Source organism: Acomys minous (assembly GCF_964271855.1).
Source record: "Acomys minous genome assembly, chromosome: 14".
Lineage (NCBI taxonomy): Eukaryota > Metazoa > Chordata > Mammalia > Rodentia > Muridae > Acomys > Acomys minous.
In genome coordinates, this window is record NC_140496.1 from 90,337,701 (window position 1) to 90,353,756 (window position 16,056).

The following is a 16,056-nucleotide window of genomic DNA, read 5'->3' on the forward strand; positions in this document are numbered from 1 at the left end:
TAGGCATCTGAGCAAATAAGTGCATGGACTGATGTACAAGGAAGATGGCTTGTTGGCAAGATGGTTGCTGTACATAGTGTGATAGTAACTTCTGAATCTTTGTGATTCGGAAAGACTGAGAGATGGAAAGGCCTGTGTATGGTAGTCAGAGGTCCACCGTGTGGGGCCTGGAAAACCAAACCTGTTCATCAGCTGTGTGCAGTAGGTGACCCAGTGAATATTTTGGAATGCTAACCATAGTTTGCTTTTTTGGCATAGAAAGTCACTTAAGTTGCCACTTCTCTTTAGCATAGCTACCTCACAGCCCTCTCTGTGGAAGGTAACTGCTTTTGCTGAAGGTTATTCATATTGTCCCTGGCGTCGAGTATTCAGTTATTTTTGGAAGGCCATAAGACAATGTAAACCGTCAATCAGAACTTGTATTTCATATTCCCAAGCTGGGTGCACAAGATCGCCAGCAGCTGTTCGAATCAGAAAAGCAATCAGGACTTCTTCAGCTTTTAAATCTAAAAGCCGCTCCAACTCCTTTCTTTGATTTTTAAATCCTCATTTTCATCTTTGCAGTTTCCTAGGGCAGAAAGGGCACATGACAGCCATCCGAGTTGTTGCTGTGCCTTTTCTAAGTGCTACTCAGAACTCTCTGAAGACCTCACTAGCTCCCAGGCAGGCAGTGTGAAAATCCGAACAAGGGAGGTGTGTTTCCATACAGAGTTCCGCCGGAGGCTGCACAGTGTTTTCCTATGTGTTCATTTCTCCCAGTGTTGTCAGAGCACATTCTGACCAATTAGGTTGCTCAAAATACTGAGAACGTGTTCTCTCACAACTGCAGGTGCTGCAAGTCCAAACCAAGGTGTGTCTAGAGCTAGGCTTCCTTCGCTACAGACTTGGGAAGGCCCTTCCTTGCCTCTTCCCTGTCACTGCCAGAAATCCTCTTTTTTATTTGTTTGCTTTGCACACGCCAGACTCTGATTTCTGTCTCTGTCGCCATGTAGCCCCCTTTCCCTCCCTTTCCCGGCTCCCACTCTCTCTTTCTAACTCTGTGTGTTTTTGAGACAAGGTCTCACTATTTGGTCCAGGCTGGTTGGAAACATATTATTTCTCCTCCTCTCTGACTCCTCAAATGCTAGGGTCATAGGCATCCGTCACAACACCCACCTTCTTATTCACTGGGTTAGAGCTTGGTATGACTTCATTCAAGCTCAATGACTGATTTTTCTTTTCTTTTTTGTTTTTCGAGACAGAGTTTCTTGGTATAGCCTTGGCTGTCCTGGACTCACTTTGTAGACCAGGCTGGCCTCGAACTCACAGAGATCCTTCTGCCTTTGCCTCCCGAGTGCTGGGAGTAAAGGCGTGCACCGCCACGCCTGGTCAATGACTGATATCTTTAAAGCACTATTTTCAAATAAGGTCACTTTTTGAGGTTTGGGGTAGACCTGAATTTTGTGGACACACTGTTTAAGCCAATCCACCTCCCTTCATTCTCCTTGTCAAAAACTTAGTTAAAGATTTACAAAATGGCTGCTGTCAGTGGCTTCCTCAGGAAGCCGTGAGAGTTTACCCAAGTACATGCAGTGAATGGGTGCAGACTGGCCTGTTTTGCTGTCAAGTTTTCATTATTACTATGTTTTGGGAGTTCTAGGAAATGTCAGTGACAAAATACTGTTTCTTCCATATCTGTTGTTGGGCTCAGCTTTTCTTGAATTCTGATAATATGTGTGGAGAATTGGATCTGGCTCATTCTTATTATTGAGCGTCTCGTAAATATTGCATCATGCATGAAAGTTTATTTGTAGAACTCCAGTTACATAGTGTCCTTGGTCTCATGTATATCCCCTTTTATTTAGTTTCTAAGACTAAATTTGTTAGTTTTATTTTATTTGTGAGTATTTGCAGTTGTGTATGTGCTGCAGGGGGTTAGAAGAAGGCATCCTGTCACCTGGATCTGGGGTTACAGATGGTTGTGAGCCACCACGTGGTTGCTAGGAATCAAACTCGGATCCTCCATTAAGAGCAAGGATGCAGCTCCATGTCGGCTTCCCCCCCTCTGGGTAGGCAGCCTGTGGGGGCTGGGCTGGAGAGAGGGAAACTTAAGACAGGGCCTTGGTCAGCAGTGAGTGCTCGGGTAAAGAACACATACATACACACACACACACACACACACACACTCTGGAACAGCTTCAGAGAACTGGTTCAGTTTATTGGGGGAGGTGGAACGGGGATACTTACACCCCATAGGGAGGAAGGCAGAGTCTCTGGGGCAAGGTCTGTGTAGCTATGTACAATTGCCTAGGACAAGGCTATGGGGAGATACTTCATCTGCGTACCCAGAGGCTAGGGAGTCCAAGGGGGAAATCTTCAAAGGTTAAACAGGAAGTGAAGCCTGATAACTATCAGGGTAGCAAATTCTTACTAATGTTGATAATCTGGCAGCTTATTTTGGTGCCAGGTTGGAGGATAGCGGAGGGAGCCAATTCCTGCCACCCTTACCTGAGGTATCTGGGGTTGGCGCTGCCTCAACCCTTCCTCCGCCAATCCCCACACAAGGAGTGCTCTTAATCTCTCCAGCCCCACATAGGTCATTTCAGAGCAGTTAAGCTGCTTGAGTTTGCTTTGAACACAATTTGTGTCTCCAGCTGTTGCTTTCTGAATCATATCATTGCACTGAAATGAAGGGACTGGGGAGATGGCTCAGTTGGTTAAGTGCTTGCCAGGCATCACGGATGAGGACTGGCTTTGACTGCCAGCACCCACATGAAATCTGTGCAGTGGCTCGTGCCTGTAATCCTGAAGATGGGAGGCAGAGACCAGATAACTTCAAGCAACTGCTTCCACGTTTCTTAATTCTCTGCCATTTTCCAAGATAAAAATGCGAGTATGACCAACAATTACTGTGGAAGTCCAAGAGGTGAACCCTAAACTGACCTCTGCTGCCTGAAGCTCAGTCTGTGAACCTTGTGGACTGTGTTCTTCTGGAAGCGTTTCTTCAGATGTGACATCTTCAGAACTTGGAGATGCTTCATTCTCTTTAATTGTCTCATCAGTGGCAAAAGCCTGATAAAGTCTAGAGGTTCCATCCTAAGTGAAATGTTTACTGTGGGTCTAGGGCAGAAGAGGAGCATAAAGTGAACTCTGACATGGAAGTACTCTGTGATTTTTTTTTTTTTAAATAGACATTGCAACTTAGCTCAGACTTTGCGCTCATCTGCACAAATTATTCTCTTTGGAATTATCTTTTTTCTTGTGGTTTCCGGAGGCCATCAGATATAGTATATTTGGGAATTTTGTCTTGAACACTATTCAGTGAAACCTCAAGGTTTAAGCCACTTTTTTGACAATAAATACACAGGAAATTTGGTGAAAAGAACTTACTGTGTCACAGCAAAATGAAAAGAAATCGATGCTCATAAGAGTGAACTCAGGAGCCGGGCGTGGTGGTGCACGCCTGTAATCCCAGCACTCGGGAGGCAGAGGCAGGCGGATCGCTGTGAGTTCAAGGCCAGCCTGGTCTACAAAGTGAGTCCAGGACAGCCAAGGCTAACACAGAGAGACCTTGTCTCAAAAAACCAAAAAAAAAAAAAAAAAAAAAAAAAAAAAAGTGAACTCAGAAGTAACAAACAATGCAGCTTTGTGCTGTCAGGTCCAGATAGGATTGGAGAACTCCCTGGCCATCACCAGGAAACAGACATCTCTACCGCATCAGTGGACCAGAAAAATGTCTATTTGCTCATGTTCAGCTCTTCTCTGATTTTGTAGTAGAAATACTTGAGAAGAATTTATTTGTTTATTTTAATTTCAGAGGCATTAGCAAGTAGTTGGAATGGCTCAAAAGGAAACAAAAAGCTTGCCAAACTCTTTGTGTTTGTCTATGCCAAACTTACCTTTGTGTTTAGTATCTTTTCAAATTATTTACCTGTCTTTCACTTTACTTGAGAGAACATCTCTAAATTAAGACCATCTGTTGGCTGTGACAAGGTCGATCGGCAAACCTGTATACATACCCCAAAGATCAGTACTGTGGTTTGAATCTTATCATCCTCTCGGGCTCATGTTTTATCCACTTGCTCTCCAGCTGCCAATGCTCTTTTAGGAGGCTGTGAGCTGTGGGAGGGAGAGCGAGCTCTGGGGTCCGGGAGGGAGGGCCTATCTGTCACTGGAGACGCGACACACTCATGCCATTTCCAGTTCTCTCTCTCTCTCTCTCTCTCTCTCTCTCTCTCTCTCTCTCTCTCTGTGGTTGAAACAAAAGATATGAGCTCTTAGCTCTCTGTTCCTGCCACCATGCCAGAAGACCGAAAGATAATCAATCGTTTTGGATGTAGGGGAGAAATTTTCTTCAGTGGTGTATCCACTGGCAAGGTGTCTATATTCCTGTAAATATCTCTTTGCTTATGCCACTGTAAGTAACCCTCATTAAGGACATTAGTTCGCCCCAAACAAAATGAAATGGTATAATTATCCAAATAAAAGGCTCTAAGAGATTATTGTTACTATCTGCATGTTGTTTTGGCCATGATATATGCCATTTGATTTTTACAACCGAATCCAGCATTGTCACATAGGAAAAGGGAGGTGTCAAAATGATTGTTTGGCATCAGAAACCCACGATACACATCTGGCTGAACAGTGATCAGATGACTGTGCTGCTGTGCGAAGGCCTACCTGGTGACTTCTGTCTGTGCTGTTAGCAAGGGTGCAGCGAGGAGAAGGCTGGAACTATTTGTGGAGACTAGGCAAGTCCCCCCCCCCCCCCCCGCCCTCCTGCACCCGGCCCCCCACCCCCCGCTTTTGTCATCCTTTTTGGTGTAAACAGCATGGCCTTTATCTGTAACATTCATGGTAATGAGTCTGAAGTGACCTTGGAAAGTATAAGCTTGTCAAAGTTTTGTTGTTAAGGAGAAAATTACGGATGGTTTTTAAAGTATCTGATTACATACAGCTGAGAAGTGGCTCGGAGCTTGGGAATCACAATCTGTCTGATCAGAAAGGGAAAGGAGTTCAAAAAGTGTATGGTACTTACTTCTCAGCCATAAGCTCTTCTGGGCCTTAGTTAGAGTCCAGAGCTCCAGTTGCCAGAGTGCATCGAGCTTTCTGCATGTCTGAATCTAGCTCTTCTATCTTAAAAAATGATACCATAGCTGGCATGATGGTACATACTTGTACATCCCAGCACTTGGAATGCTGGGGTGGAGAGATCAACGAGAAGAGATTAAGGCCAGCCTTGGCTTCATAGTGAGATCAAGGGCCAGCCTTGGCTTCATAGTGAGATCAGGGCCAGCCTTGGCTTCATAGTGAGATCAAGGGCTAGCCTGGGGCTGTGGGAAAAGCAATTTTTATGACTTGAATTTTTTTTTTTTAAGAAAGGGTTTTTCTGTGTAGCCTTGGCTGTCTTAGACTCACTTTGTAGACCAGGCTGGCTTTGAACTCACAGTGATCCACCTGCCTCTGCCTCTCAAGTGCTGGAATTAAAAGCGTGCACCACCATGGCCGGCTCATGACTTGAAATTTTTATGAAGCAGCTAAAAAATTGACCAAGGGATGAGTTCATAGAACCATTCAGAAGAGATAGAAAGATCTGAATGCTAAGGACGTTAAAATCGGGCCTTGGCTCCTCGGCTAAGATGCACTTGCCGCTCTTACAGAGGACCCGAGTATGGTTACCAGGACCCACATTGGGCAGCTCAGAAGTCCCTGCAACTCCACTCTCAGTGCATCAGATGCCCTATTCTGGCCTTTGCTGGCACTCACACAATGCCACCCCCCCCCCCAAGAAACACAAATAAAATAGATCTTAAAAAAAAACTTTTAAAATCCAAACTGCTTGATGTTACATCTCTTCAAAGTTCTTTGCTATTTATACCCCTCCGCTGCTTTTAAGTAGTAATTTACTTTGTTGGGCTGTTTAACATTCTTTGTACTATCAGCAGATGATATGTTCACTTTAGGTGCAAATGTGTATTTGCTCAGGGATCTTTTTCAAAAGCTGTTTTTCAAAGGCCGTTGTATTCTGCGAAATAGAACACTGTTGCGGAAGGCTTTTGTGCTCCCCACCAAGATGGCCAGAGGACATAGGAACGCTGACATTCGTCCTGAGTGCACTGGCAAGGTGGCCAGGAACTGGGGCGTCTCAACCTTCCTAACGCTGCAACCCGTTAGTACAGTTCCTCATACATTATCATTGCTACTTTATAACTAATTTTGCTACTGTTATGAATTGTAGTGTAAATATCTGTGTTTTCCAGTGGTCTTAGGTGACCCCTGTGAACAGATTGTTCAGCCCACCAGACATGTTGAGAACCTCTTCCTTAGCACTGGGGCACTTGGAGGTTTCTTTTCACTTTTGCTTGCAGGATGGGAAGAGACACTTTTTCATAAGAAAAACATCAAAAGGTATTGGGTGATATAGTTAATACTATCTGTAATGTTAATAGATAGTAAGACATAAATAATTCCTTTCCTCTTCATTAGTGCTTCTCAAACTTATTTATTTTATTTTTAAATTTTATTTTATTAATTTATTCTTATTACATCTCAGTGCTTATCTCATCCCTTGTATCCTCCCATTCCTCCCTCTCTCCCATTTTCCCCTTACTCCCCTCCCCTATGACTGTGACTGAGGGGGACTTCCTCCCCCTTTATATGCTCATAGGCTATCGAGTCTCTTCTTGGTAACCTGCTGTCCTTCCTCTCAGTGCCCTCAGGTCTCCCCTTCCAGAGGACATGGTCAAATATGAGGCACTAGAGTTCGTGTGAAAGTCATATCCCACTCTCCACTCAACTGTGGAGAATGTCCTGTCCATTGGCTAGATCTGGGTAGGAGTTTGAAGTTTACCGCCTGTATTGTCTTTGGCTGGTGCCATAGTTTGAGCAGGACCCCTGGGCCCAAATCTGCCTATCATAATGTTCTTCTTGTAGGTTTCTAGGACCCTCTGGACCCTTCTACTTTGCTATTCTTTCATGCTCCTCTCATCTAGAGTCCCAATAGGATGTCCTCCCGTCTGTCCCAGTTTCCTGGAAGGTTTACTCTGAGGGTCAAAAATCACCTGTACTTAGAATAGTTCAATACTTCCTATATTTTGGTGCCAAAAATTTACGTAGTAGATTGTCCTTGATGTATTAAGCTGATAACAAGGAAATACAACAAAATACAGGTCTGTCAGAGCCCAGAGAGCCACCTATTTATAAAGCACAGTATCTTCAGATGACCTGTTTACCTGCTCTGTCTCTTGCAGCTAAATCTTTTCATTAGCTGGGTTGCTGTGTCATTCTTCCTGTAGGTGTGTGGCAATGCCAACTGCCTGCTTGTTTCTCAGCTAATATATTCATTTTGCCAAAGTACAGCATGTCCACTCTGTAGAAACTGATGCATTCTTGGTCTTTGGTTTGTAAAAGTTAATTAGTCCTTGGCTTTTAAAGAGCTTACTCTGTCTAGGTTTGAAATATTTGATTTATTTTTCTTTATACCATGAATAACTGTCTATAGCATGACACAGCTGTACCATTACGTTTCTGTGCATGTGAGGTGTATGTATAAATGCATGCGTGTGTGCTCATGCCACTGCACACATTAATATGTGTGTAGAGGCCAGAGGTTGATGAAAGGTGTCTTTCACTATTGATGCCTCTCATACAAAGTCTCTCATTAAACCCAGAGCTTAATTATTTGGAAAGCCAGCTAGCCCCAGGGATCTTCCTACCGCTGCTTTCCCAATGCTGGGATTACAGGCACATGCTGGAACTGTGGGGGGTGGGGGGCACTGCCATACTGATTTTCTTTACATAGATTCTGGGGACCCAAGTTCTGATCTTCATGACAGTGTGGCAAGCACATAACCCACTGAACCATCTCCCCATCCCCCATAAGAATTTTATCTACCTATCTATCTGTCTGTCTATCTGTCTATCTATCTGTCTACCTATCTATCTATCTATCATCTACCTACATGTCAACTTATTTATTTACTTATAAACAGTGAAAGTAGATTTATAAAGGAAAACTGAGAAAGAACTCCCAAAGGAAGAATACCCCATAAGTATATTTTTAAGGATTTACATTTGTATTGGATATAATAAATTATTGACTTCTGAAAACTCAAGGGAAGGATGCCTTTCATCAAAATTCCATTTCTTATTTATATCTACACCCAGTTTCTCATCAGCTTCAAGTGTCTGTGTTTTTGGATATAGGCTACACAGCAATAGGTTAAGAATTGAAGTGTTCTGTTCTTGAGAACTAGTTGCTTGTTGTCAGGCTCAGGATGTGGCTCCATTGAAGGCCTGCCTGCCTAGCACACACAGAACCCTGGGTTGGATTCCTCTATCTCCTAAAGCTAGGTGTGGTGGGCACACATCTACAGCTCAGGAGCTGGAGGCAGCGAGAACAGAAGTTAAAGGTCATCCTTATTTACATTCCAAGTTTGAGACCAGACTGGGCCACAGATCAAGTCCAGGATAGACAAATGTTACACAGAGAAACCTTGTCTTGAAAAAAAAACCAAACCCAACCAAAACTCATAGAAATCTACCTGCCTCTGCCTCCCAGTACTCTACTCTACAGTATTCCCAGTACTGAAGTATATGCCACCAGGCCCTACCTAAATTAGCCTATTAAGAGCATGTCTTTCAGCTAGGCAGTGGTGGCACATGCCTTTAATCCCAGCACTTGGGAGGTAGAGGCAGGCAGATCTCTGAGTTTGAGGCCAGCCTGGTCTACAGAGTGACTTCCAGGACAGCCAGGGCTACCTAGTGAAACTTTGTTTCAAAAAAAAACCAACCACCAACCAGTGAGATAAACAACAAACAAACAAAAAATAACCTACCATAACAGAAAGCACACTTTTTAATACTTTCATTCCTCTACCTTAGAAGATCATCCAGAGCACGCAGACAGTATCTATTATCTGCCATTGATGATGTATGTCATCATAGTCACACGTCTCTAGAAACTTCCACTATCTTTCCAGGTAGTAAGAGGGAAGAGGCAAATGTTGTCTCGGTTTTACTTTGACAACAGTTTGGTGCCTTGAGATACCTCTGTCCTAGATTTCGTCATGAAGTGGCCTCTGGGGATTGGAGGGATGGTTCTGCAGTTAAGAGCATTGGGTGTTCTTTCAGACGACCCTTGTTCCATGTCCAACATTCACAAGGTAGTTCACAACCATTGATAACTCCCGTTCCAGGAAGCTGATGCCCTCTTCTGGACTCTATGGACACCAGGTACACACGTGGTACATAGACATACAACCATGCAAGCCAAACACACGTTCATTCATTAATTAAAAATATATTAAGTGACTTTTTTCCGGCCCTTATAGCAGAAGTATGGATTTTGTGGAAATGTCTGACTGTCCTCATCGAGGGGTTCTGTCCTCTTATGACATTAGCTCGGGTGCCCTTTCTCATGTTGTCTATATAAAGACAAGAAAGGGGAAGAAAGTGGGAACATGCTAGCTGCTCTCCTTACATGAGATAGGTTGACTCATTTATTAATTATTTTTAAAATTTGAGAAGTTTCATTCTGCTTCAGGATGAGGTTTTAATTGGCATGGAACTGTATCATTTAGTCCTTGGTCCAGTTTATGGCTGGCAAGAATGCATATATTTTATTTAAAAAGTTACACTTATTTAGTATGTATGAGTGTGAGCATATATGCCAGGGAGGGGACAGTTTGTGGGACTTAGTTTTCTCCTCCTACAATGTAGGGCCCCAGGTTCAAACTTGGGTCTTCAGGCTGGTGGACAAATGCCTTTACCCACTGAGTCCTCTTGGTGCCCCAAGGTTGCAGATTTTGGTGAGGTGTTCTGGGACCTTGCCGTCCAGGCTTCCCCATGGGGCAGCCTGCATAGGCTGACCCAGAAGCTGTGTCAGCTTCCAGTGCAGCACGGATAGCTTGGAAATACCGGCTTTTCTCTCATGTCTTCCATCAAATGCTATGCTCTCTCTGGGTGTGAGGACACTGCACATAGATGCACACATATACAGGTTCCTGTGTATACCCCGGCTTGCATGCACACACATACAAGCAATACCTTAGTTTTTGGACCATAAGATGTACTTCCCCCTCAAAAGTGAGGGGGAAATTAGGGTGTGCCTTATGGTCCGATTGCCGTTTTTACTGTTTTTCTTGTTTTCCTGCTTTAAAAGCTGGGTGTGTCTTAGGGTCAGGTGTGTCTTATAGTCTGAAAAAATATGGTAAATAAATCTTTTAAAAATAATTATACTTCCTCTTTTAAAAAATTGTGTATGCATGTGGAATGTGTTTGTGCACAGGTATGTGTGCAGGTGTGCACACCCATGCATGCATATGTGGAGGTCAGGGAGGAAGTCACGTGTGTTCCTCTGTTGCTCTTTATTTTGTTCCCACGAGACAGAATCACTCATGGGCCTTGGAGCTCACTACTTCTTCTGCTGGGTGGGCTGGTCAGCATCCCCAGAGACCCCGCCCCGCCCGCTTGGTCTCCACTCATCACTGGGACTACTGGAGGGTGTGGCTACATCTAGCTGGATGCTGGGGAGCTGAACTTGGGTTCTCAAGCTTGTGAGAGTCATCGTCCCAAAACCCCCACTTTCCTTTATAAAAAACCAGTTTGCCTATGCTGTTAGGTTTATATTCAATATTTACTTCTTTTCGCGGCAGGTTTATTTCAGGACAGTGCAACTCATAGAAGAGCCCATTGAAGGGTCTCCTGGCCTAAGCTTCTACTTCAAAATTAACGGACTTCCTATATTTCTGAAAGGCTCGAACTGGATCCCAGCGGATTCGTTCCAAGACAAAGTCACTTCCACACTGTAAGTGTTGGCTTTTTCCCTGTCACTCCCACCGGCCTACCCGACTCTCTCTGCAGTGCTCCTAAACTCAAAGTTGGAAGTGACAAACTCTGTGTCTTTAATCCCAGCAGAAAGCCCTGAGGCTAGCACAGAAGGATAGAGTGACGGAAACTTCAGGATGAAGAAGAATGTTTAAATTCATCCATTCTCTCTCTTGAGATATACTCTGACAGCTAGCGAGTTTGAGACTATTAAAGATATCGCATCCACTTTTTAGAAAAGCATTCTATGTTTTCTCTGGGGGAAAAAAGAAAGTGACCCATTTGATATTTACACTAATCTCCCTGGGGTGGGGGGAGGAAATAAATCCAGCTTCTTGTTGCTTGTTGTTTTTTTAAGGAATAAATTAAATAATTTTGAACTTTTTTTTTTTTTTAGGGATAAGGGCTTCCTTTCCCCTTTTTAATGCTAAGCTATTATTTTACTTAAGACAACCTTCTTTTGTGTGTATGGTGTGTGTATGTTCATGTTCATATGTATGAATATAGGTTCATATGCATGCCACATGCCTGTGGAGGTCAGAGGGTGCTTTAGTTAGGGGTACTATTGCTATGATGAAACACCATGACCAAACCCAAAATGAGGACAAAAAGGGTTTATTTGGCTCATATTTCCACATCACTGTTCATCACTGATGGAAGTAAGGACAGGAACTCAAACTGGGTGAGAATATGGAGCCAGGAGCTGATGCAGAGACCGCAGAGGAGTGCTGCTTACTGGCTTGCTTTCTTATAGCACTCAGGACCACCAGCCCAGGAATGGCCCCACCCACAATGGGCTGGGCCCTCCCACATCAATCACTAATTTTAAAAAATGGCCTACCGATCTCCTATTGTAGAATGGCTTGTTCTCTCTCTCTCTCTCTCTCTCTGTTTTTATTTGTTTGTTTGTTTTTTCAAGACAGAGTTTTTCTCTGTAGACTTGGCTGTCCTGGACTTGCTTTGTAGATCAGGCTGGCCTTGAACTCACAGAGATCCACTTGCTTCTGCCTCCCTGAGTACTGGGATTACAGGCACATGCCACTGGCATTTTGTGTGTGTGTTTCTCTCTCTCTCTCTCTCTCTCTCTCTCTCTCTCTCTCTCTCTCTCTCTCTCTTTCTGTTTCAAAAAGCTTTATTTTTATTTGGTCCAAGACTTGGGAGGGGTTCCAGAGCAGCTACGAAGTAGTTTAAGAGGCTCATTCAGGTGGAGTTCCTAAGGCTGGCTGGTGCGGAGCTGAGGAGGCGAGAAGGCGAGGAGGCCTCCTGGTGGTGCTTGAGAGATACTCAAAGAGATACCCAGAGACACCGGTGCTGGCTGCAGCACGGCCAGCCATGGTTGTCTGTCAGGTGGCTGCCCATCTTCTTGATGAGCTTCACCTCCTCATCCAGGAAGTGGTTTTCCAAGAAATAACAGAGGTGAGGGCCTGTGCGAGCTGAACCCAGGGAGTGAAGATCCGAGAGGGCCTGGCTCAGATTCTTCTCCAGGCCTGAGGCAGCTTCCATGGCCTCCTGGGTTTTACCCATTCATCTTGAGACGGCTTCTGCACATTCTGGAAGAGAGCGCCTGTTTCCCCCCCCCCCCCCCCCCCCCCGTCTCCCTCCTCCCCGGTCCTCTCCAACCTCCTCACCCACCCTACCCCCTCCCTACCCCCGCGTGCTCCTTCTGCAACTTGAGGAGCTGCTCTGTGCCTCTTGTACTCCTTGGCCAATTCGCAGAAAAAAGTGGCCTACACCCTCCAGAGCCATCCCGATCAAAATAGTAGCCCAGAGACAGGTAGGTAGGTGTAGGTCCACAGGTGCAAGTTGACCAGGTGGTTCACGGCAGCTTCCACTTCAGCAGAATAATTCTTAGGAATCTGGGAGGTCGTGGCTGATCCACAGTATGGAGCTAGGTTGGTCCTAGGAGGGCAGTGAGGCAAAGGTCTGGAGGCTGTGACTGGAGAGACTGTAAGGCGGATGGAAGCTAACTAGGGAGTCCCCGGGTCTGTTCCGCCCAAACACTGTTGAAGTAAGACACAGATCCACGGAACCTCCAAGGTGCTACTGCTTCTCTCTTTTTGTTGTTGTTGCTTTGTTTTCTAGACAGAGTCTCTCTGTGTAGCCTTGGGTGTCCTGGACTCACTTTGTAAACCAGGTTGGCCTCAAATTCACAGTGATCCACCTGCCTCTGCCTCCTGAGTGCTGGGATTAAAGGCATGTGCCACCATGCCTGGCTTCTCTTTTGTTTTTTTAAAGACAAGGTTTCTCTGTGTAGCCTTGTTTGTCCTGGGCTTGCTTTGTAGACTAGGCTGGCCTGGAACTCAGAGATCCTCCTGCCTCTGCCCCCCGAGTGCCGAGTGCCGAGCGCCGGGATTAAAGACGTGCTCCACCACCACCCAGCTGCCACTGGCATTTTCTTAATTGAGGCTCCCTCCTCTCTGATTACTTTAGCTTGGGTTAAGTTGACGTAAAAGTATGCAACACGGATGACAGACTTGTGTGTCAATCCTCATCATCCATGGTACTTGAGACAGGGTCTCTTTGTTGTTGTATGGTAGGCTAGCTGGCCCAAGAGCATCGGCAGATTCTGTTTCTGTCTCTCATCTTGCCGTAAGAGCCCTGGAATTACAGTTGTATGTAGAATACCCAGCTTTGTGTGGGGTCTGGGGATTTGAACTCAGGTCCTCATGCTTGTGCAGCAAACACTTACTACTCAGCCATCTCGCCAGCCCCCCCCTTTTTTTAAATTATTTTTTATTTTTTATGCACTAAGGAACTAAAAAAAATCTTGGTGGGAGAGAATATGTAAAACTATAAGAGCAAACAAAATAGTCAGTATATCTGGAGAACAAGTCTAGAGACCTGAGGGACACTGTGAGGACATGAGGATTCTGGGTAATAAAATTTTCCTATGCATAAAACCAAAGGGAGATAGATAATTCAAATGGCTCTGTTAATTCACTTCGATAGTAACTTTTTTTTCTATCAACAGCTATCCTACAACATCATGCCTTAAATACACACAGAATAAAACTTACAAAGCAAAACAAAACAAAGCAAAACAAAACAACATGAAAGTTCTTTTATCTTTAGCCACAAGTGTTCTTTGAAGGTCTTGAAAGAATTTTAAAAATTAATATACATTTATGCATATGGTGTATTTATACTGTACTTTTTTTCTTTCAGTTTTTGGGGGAGGCTAGAGGTTGACGTTGGTGTCAGTTGCTTGCCACTCTACCTTTTGAGACAAGAATCTCAGTGAACCTGGGCTTTACTGGCGGGCTCTGAATAGAGATGTTTGCCTACGTATATCACTTTTCACATGAATGTCTGGAGTCAGATCCAGCTCTCATGCCTCTGGGTTGAGTACTTTGCTTGCTGAGCCACCTCCCAGGCCCGGTGCTGCATTTTCCTACAGGTCAAAATATAAAACAGAAAATAACTTAAGAGCTAGTAGAAGGTCAGCAACACACTGAACACAATGAAGAAATCACGCGTGCTTTTTAATTTGCTTACTGTGGTTACGACTAGTCTCTGTGTTATTCTGCCTCAGTTTCTTTGGCGTTGATTTAAAAAAAAAAAAAAAAACACCAAAATCATTTTGGCTTAAAAGTGGCTTTTTCCCTTAACAGGGCTGAAACATTTTGTAATGTTCCCCAGCTTCTGAATTAGTATTTGCTTTTGCAATTCTTTCTCCAGGTTGAAGCTCCTTTTGCAGTCTGTCGTGGATGCTAACATGAACGTTCTGCGGGTGTGGGGTGGAGGCATCTACGAGCAGGACGAATTCTATAAGCTCTGCGATGAACTTGGAATAATGGTGAGTACGCCACACAGCCTTCGTGTTCCGTAGCTGACCTGTCCTCACTCTCATGCTGTGGCCTGATATTATTTCCCCTTACTACCTCTCTTAGAGTGGGGGGGGGGTGCCTTGTTCCCTTGTTTATTTATTTGTTAATTTTGGCCAAGGAATAAGTGAACTATTGCTGCTAACAAAAACCATAATTCTCCACCATTTTAAAATTATAGTCGTTATATAGGAGCTATATCTAATCAAATGCCTCTATACTTTTTTCATAATTTTTCCTGTGATATATAGGGATACATAAAAAATGGAATATTAAGTAACTTATGGAGCACTGATGAACTCTGGAAAGAGAGAAAAATTACCCAAAGAAAATATGTTCTTAGTATGTATGTTTTGCTGTGAGGACATGCCGCCATGTCTCATGTCTGGAAAACTGATTTAAGGAGCCCTGTGGGCATGCAGTTCCTAATCAGTGTCCTCACATAAAGAAATGGAATGTTTGCACAAACATACTCACATCTATATCCGTATGGAATTAAAGGTGGGTGTGAGCTACCATGTGGGTGCTAGGGACTGTGAGAGTAGCAAGTGAGCTTAACCCCTGAGCCATCTTTCCAGCGTGTGTGTGTGTGTGTGTGTGTGTGTGTGTGTGTGTGTGTGTGAGAGAGAGAGAGAGAGAGAGAGAGAGAGAGAGAGAGAGAGGGAGATTTTGTTTTTTCCAGGATATTGTTGAACCTTTAGAGGCAAAACTCACGGATATGGATATTTTGTATAAACATACATACATACATACATACATACATACATACATACATATCTGACCCTCCATATCACACATACAAACACACACACACACACACACACACACACACACACACACACATGCACACACACATTAGTTCTAGAAATACAGAGTGCCACCATCATAGTGGCAACCACATTCTATACTGTTTATTGGATGACAGGTGTTTTCCTCAGTGCTATACATTTTTATTTTGTTTTATTATTTTCATGCCTTCATGACATGATTACCCTTGTTCTCTGCTCCCGTTTACAGAGAGTTAAACTGATCCCTGCAGAGGGTCTGTGCCTTGCCCAGTTGTTCACAGATGTACACGGTAGAATCAAGACTGGAGGGAAGGCAGGGTGCTTGGGGGCTGTGCTTTGGTCAGATGTTCCACACAGGCCTCCTAGGAGAGGACTTCATGGCCTCATTATTAAAATGCTCATCGAATAATGTTTCTGTCTGCAAAAAAACCAAAAAAGTTAAATCCTTTCTAAATATACTGTAATGTTTACATTCTGGTATATTTCTCATTACTCAATGCCTGGTGAAATGAGGAAGAATAAGAAAATTCTCTCATTATTTCCTCTTCTGAATCCTCTTTCCTTCCTCATCTTCCCTGATTAGTAAAGTTCTAAACATTTTTCTGCAACACTGGAAAGTCGTTCAGTGTGCGTATCAT

General features: G+C 44.0%; 1 protein-coding gene and 1 pseudogene across 2 annotated transcripts in view; one reads left to right on the forward strand and one right to left on the reverse strand.

Annotated features, from left to right (window-relative positions):
• Positions 1–16,056, forward strand: part of MANBA (mannosidase beta) — a 90,162-nt gene that overhangs the window by 41,047 nt on the left and 33,059 nt on the right. Inside the window, exons 8-9 of the mRNA XM_084756250.1 lie at positions 10,635–10,786; positions 14,485–14,602. Of these exons, the coding sequence (XP_084612376.1) occupies positions 10,635–10,786; positions 14,485–14,602 (270 nt within the window). The remainder of the gene's footprint in view (positions 1–10,634; positions 10,787–14,484; positions 14,603–16,056) is intronic.
• On the reverse strand, positions 12,091–14,193 carry LOC311583080 (ferritin light chain-like; annotated as a pseudogene). Its single transcript has 2 exons — positions 14,156–14,193; positions 12,091–12,705 (listed from the first exon to the last, which is right to left on the reverse strand). The product of its transcript is annotated as a ferritin light chain-like (transcript).